The 5,945-nt window shown below is 42.0% G+C and overlaps 1 protein-coding gene across 1 annotated transcript in view; it reads right to left on the bottom strand.

Annotated features, from left to right (window-relative positions):
- Nucleotides 1–5,945, bottom strand: part of HYDIN (HYDIN, axonemal central pair apparatus protein) — a 361,269-nt gene that overhangs the window by 272,187 nt on the left and 83,137 nt on the right. The window contains exon 7 of the mRNA XM_015558788.1: nt 1,444–1,643. Within this exon, the coding sequence (XP_015414274.1) occupies nt 1,444–1,643 (200 nt within the window). The remainder of the gene's footprint in view (nt 1–1,443; nt 1,644–5,945) is intronic.

The raw sequence follows: 5,945 nt of genomic DNA on the forward strand, positions 1-5,945 counted from the left end.
ACACCCAAGTCAAATAATCAGTAAATAATCACCAATAGTCTATGCAATCTAACCTTTATGAACCAGGCAAAAGCAAATGCTAATCCTTTCTGAAGAGTTGTATCCTTAAACCAGCAAAGTATTCCACAGATAAAGCCCTTCAGAAAATGAGCTCACAGTCCAGGTCAATATACACACTTTTTTAAGTCATAGAAAAGAACTTGACCCTCTGTTTCCTATCCTCCCAAGCTGGTCACTCTTGTCATGGCCCTGCTGATCAGGCGTTTTGAAGTTTCATAACAATTGTTCTTTCCCATCTTATAAGAGAGATCCTTGCAGGCAAGGATTGTCTCTTTGTCCTTTATATTGTCCCATGGTGTCAACTACCCTGAAGCTACTTCTCAAATTATCAGATGAAACGCTAACTCCTTCCACTTACTAGCTATGTGCTCTTGAGCAAGTTATACAACCTCTCTACTGCTCTGTTTTCTCATGTTCAAAGCCTGCAGAGCAGGTTGAGTTCCTCTCACACATCTCATCACTCTGAACTCTCCTTCTGCCTCCCTCTTCTATTTTGAAGACCCTTGTGATTACACTGGCCCATCCCGATAATCCAGGATAACTTCCCCATTTTAAGGTCAGCTGATTAGCAACCTTAATGACATCTGCAACCCTAAACCCCCTTTGACATATAACATTATACACTCACAGGTTCTGAGATTCGAATATGGGCATATTTGAGGAACCATTATTCTGCCCACTACACTAGCCGCAGCTCATTTGAAGAAACAATCAGAAGAGACAAACACTTATTATATTCCACTTGCTGTGTACCAGCAATTAACATTTATGAATTCGTTTATTCCTCACAACAACCCTATTAGGCGGCTACTATACTTTTTCCTATTTTTCAGAGGAGAAAACTGAGCACCATGATCCAAGGAATATGGGTGGCCCCTAGGAAGTGGAAAAGGCAAAGAAATGGATTCTCCCCTCATGCCGTCAGATAAGAACACAGCCCTGCTGGCCCCTTTGATGTAGCCCTGTGAGGCTTCTGACCAACTGCAATGTCAGAGAATAAATTTGTGTGGTTTTAAGCCTCTAAGTTGGTGGTAATTTGTTATAAGTAGAAAAATAGTACAGCCAGTTATAAAATTCTTAGATAAAACAAACATTTACTAATAGATTCCCACGGACCATTCTCCATGCTATGTAGAGAGACTCTCATCCAGCATTTCAGAAAACCCTCCATTCCCAAACAGGTAACCTTGAAATTTGGATTCCTTTGGGGATGAAGAGGAAGTCTGCCCCACATCCGTGATATCTCCCAGCCTGGCAACTCCAGATTGTAACAAGCAGTTCCAACCCCAACTGCTATTCTAGCCAATGACCTACGCTGACTGGATGTGGCTATCATGGATCAAAAACAAGAGCCGACAGTGTAGAGATATTTTGGGACTGTGCCAGTAAGTTGTGATGTGGAACACGGCGTCTCTGTTGCCAATGTTCCGGACCAGCAGAATCTTCTGAGTCCTGTATTTGACAGGGCAAGTGGAAAAATTCAGCTTGTCAGGAAAATCCAGGATGGCTCGAGCGCCTCTGGCTTTGATGGGTACGATGAACTTTTCTCTTTCAGTCACACAGGTCAACATATGGGCGTAATCCTACAGGAGAAGGTACAATCATTATCTGTGGACACAGCAACATGATCAAGATAACTGGGCAAGAAATATGGCCATATGCCAGGCATCTAGCAAAAAAATTAATATATTCTATGAAACTGTCTCAAGACAATTATAGTTGTACTTTCATTGAGATACTCTTTTCTGACAGAGAGAGAACAGTTCAAGTGTTAAAGCCAACAAGCTAACAGAAAGCTTATGTTTCTTGTTTCCCAGAGGTTAGGGAGGGAGGGTGGGGGATGGCACCCTTGTGTTTAGATCAGATGAGGTTCACACCAGTTCCCTCACACCCTCCTTCTAACCATGCCTAGTGAGCCTTCTAACATGTGTTAGATTGATGGCCCCCGTTGGTTTCTAGATGGTAATGCCAGGCTTGAAAATTATGTTACCCAGACGTAGGGTAGCACAAATTACATTAAGCGTATTTGACCCTAGAAAACCCCACTGAAGTCAACAATGAAACAGCCTTGTCTGATTACATCAGAATCCTAAAGAGGTGAATGTTGTTTTTCACTGTTTCTTAAGAGATCAAACCTAGCAGGCAAAGGTTTTGTTGGGAATCAGAAACTGGAAAGCTCCTGGCTGTTGTGGAGACTGAACATTAACTGAGACTTGGAGAGAAAGAACAAAAGCTGCTGCTGAACTCAGGATAAGAGGCGATCCAAGGTAATTTGTCCTATCTTATTCTATATTTACATATTCTCTGCCTCGCTCTGTAAGAAACTGGGAACAGTTTAGGAAGCTAACTGAAACATTCACAAGGATGTTTTCAACCCTTTTCGTATGTCCAAATGAGGAAGACTTGAAGTTTGGCTGGAATTATACAGGGGTGGGCAAAAAAGTATGTTTGAATTCAACGACCTCAGGAGGCAGTGGGGCTAACCCTGCAGGTCACTGAAATTCAGGTTTCTTTACTGATTTTCCTTTTTTATAAAATATGTTTTTACTGATTTTAGAGAGAGCGGATGGGAAAGGGATAGAGAGATAGAAACATCAATGAGAGAGAAACATCAATCAGCTGCCTCCCGCACGCCCCCTACTGGAATTGAGCCCCAAACAAGGGCATGTGATCTGACCAGGAATCTAACCATGACCTCTTGGTTGATGGGTCAACGCCCAACCATTGAACAACACTGGCCGGGCAGGTCACTGATTATTTATAAGAATGTGTAAATAATGAAGGCCAGCAACTGGAGCACTTACTAGATGGTACCTAAGTGCACTGTGCCATTGTGATATTCTTCCGCGTTAATAAAACCATTGTAATAATCATAACCTGCATGTCTTTTTGCCATACAAACTGTAAACCTACTTTTGCCCACCGCTGTGTATTTTTTTTCATAATCAATTCATGCACTCATAAAAGATTATGAAGAGATTCTTTCAACAGCTCCTCGATAATGTATTCCAGTCCCTAGAGTTCTACATTTAATATGACTACATTAGATTATGTAATATACAATTTATATTACTCTGCTGGCCTAAAACTAATTCCGGTGTTACGACAGGGGAGGCTTCGTTAGACTGCGAGCTAAGCAATTACTGCAGCTGATGGACTCCCTTCCGCTGTGCTTAGCGGCAGAGCAGTGAGCTCTGGCCCCTCTACTACAGGAGACTCAGCCGTAATTTACTTTATATCCTAAAATTTTATCCCATGTGCTCTCCAGATGAAACGTCCAATCCATTTTTTGTCTATTAGCCTTCCTTCCAACATGCCTTTCCTCTTAACTTTGAAACAACAGCAGTAGGATATGAAATTGGCAGATGTGGCTTTCTGAGAAGTGAAAAGAATGAATCTTGAGTTTATATTAGCTCCGTGAGAGGGAGCAAACATGGCAATAATTCTGTCCTTTAAATGCTCAGGCAACGGCCTCTCAAGGCTGAATTCAAGGTTGGGCACAGCCAGTGTGGTTAAGCCCTGGCAATCCTCTTTCTGCCTTTTCCCCACTCCTAAACTACTGTTTTTAGGTGTGTTTATGGTATTGTGGCCATGTTAACTTTTTAAAGGTCCTGATCTTTTAGAAACAGACAATGAAGTATTTACAGATGAAATAATATGATGTATGGGGCTGGCTTCAAATCTTTTGGGGCAGGGAACAGGATTGATAAAGTAAGATGGGTCACGCACTGATAACCTGAAAATCTGAGGGAAGACAGTTCACTCTACCTACTGTTCTCTCTACTTGTACAAATGAGTGAAAGCTTCCATAACAAAAAATATTTTTAACTAGAGGCCCAGTGCACAAATTTGTGCACGGGTGGGGGGTCTGGATTGGGGTGGGGAGCCAATCGTGGGCTGGGCCGGCTGAGGGGAAGGGCCACAGGCGGTTGGCCAGCTGGCCCCGCCCCCTGGTCGAACTGCTGGTTGAACTCCTGGTCAAGGGGACAATTTGCATATAAGGCTTTTTTATTATATAGGGTAGGATTCCATTGCAGTCTGAAGTTCCACCTCACCACCACCATTCAACTGAAACTGCTTTTGTACCATCACCCTTTATGTTGCCATTTCTAATGAAAATGCACATGTGCAGCGTCCTCTGCTCTAGCTGCATGCCTTCTGTTGCCCAGCATTTTCAGTGGCAGGGCCTTTGAACCTGCCCTCTCCCAGCCACACATCTTCCCTCAGATATGTGCATGGCTTGATTTAGTTTTCTGTTCAAATGTTGCCTCATCAGACAAGTCTTCCCTGACTCTCCTATTGAAAGGAAACAGGACCCTCTCATCACTCTCTCTTCTCTATCAGGTCAATACCTGACATTAAATTATATGCATGTTTGTTTATTCATTGTGGAGCACAAGCTCCAGAAAGGCCCAAGTTTGTTCTGTTTTCCTAAGGATCCCAGCTCACAGAACTGGGCCTGGTGCAGAGTGAGTGAAAGAATATTACTCATTTTTTAATATATGTTTCTTGATTTCAGAGAGGACAGGGGAAGAGAGAGAGAAACATCAATGATGAGAGAGAATCATTGGTCAGCTGCCTCCTGAACTCCCCCTATTGGGGATCGAGCCCACAACCCAGGCATGTGCCCTTGACCAGAATCAAACCTGGGACCCTTCAGACCCCAGCCCGATGCTCCATCCACTGAGCCAAACCAGCTAGGACAATATTACTTATTTTTAGTATCTTTATTTGGGCATTAAAGTATCAAGAGTTCTTCATTAAGAGATTTCCCAACACCATCATATTAGCCTTATTATAAAATGATACTGATCAAGTCCAGAAAGCTATAAAAGTAGTGATATGACTCAAGGATGACATGAAACAAAAATGGTGAGACGCACTCCTCTTATATAAGACTCTCAGACATCTTTCTTTTGGCTGAAATGACAAGAAAGTTAACATCTAATATGCTTGTGGCACAAAAAGACATTTGAGTCCTTTTTTATAAGCTTTTTGCTTTTATCATCTGTAGGCCACTCTCAAGTTGAGAACACATATTTATATATTCTTGACATGAACTTTTGCTTACCTATCTCACTTGACGAATATTTACTGCACACATACTGTGTGTCAGGCACTGTGCTAGGCCCTGGGGTTACAGGGGTGACCCAGACAGAACTAGAGAGGGCCAATTCCAGGCAGAAAGAACACAAAATCCTTAACATTTTTTTGCCAACAAACATTGTTAACTGTGGAAAATTAGCATATTCCCTCCTTATTGGCTGTGGGTTGCCAACAAACATTGTTGACTGTGGAAAATTTTATGATATCTAAACTTTAATTCAAAATGCTGGCAATATATTTCATTACTGCCATTTTAGATAACACTAAACAGGTTAACATTTTCCTATTTTTCTTGGGCCATCATTTTTTAAGTTTCACAGTAACAAATCAGTAAAACAGTTTTGACAATAAATTAGATGTTTTCTTAAAACATAACAACAATAAAATTGCATCACTTCACATTTTATTTGCTGTAGCCATTTCCCTATGATAACACTGTAGTCAAACAGATGCTTCCTTAAGCCCAAGAAAGTACCCACTTTTGCTTTTACTGCAAAAGCCTATTATTTTTCAAATACCGTTTCATAGTAAATATACAAATTTAAGAGGTCAAGAAAAATGCTAGGCTCCAGAATTTTGTGGTATTATGACAGCATTGACTATTATATTTCAACTAGAGGCCCGGTGCATGAAAATTCAGTCCAGCCTGCCCCCTCTCACAGTCCGGGAGCCCTCAGGTGCAGGAGGCAACCTGGCAATCAGGGGAAGGCAACACCCTCATCACACCTCTGCTGCTGCCACTGCCGGCAGCGCAAGCCATGGCCGGACCTGGTTACCTG

This window comes from Myotis davidii, unplaced genomic scaffold (assembly GCF_000327345.1).
Source record: "Myotis davidii unplaced genomic scaffold, ASM32734v1 scaffold453, whole genome shotgun sequence".
Lineage (NCBI taxonomy): Eukaryota > Metazoa > Chordata > Mammalia > Chiroptera > Vespertilionidae > Myotis > Myotis davidii.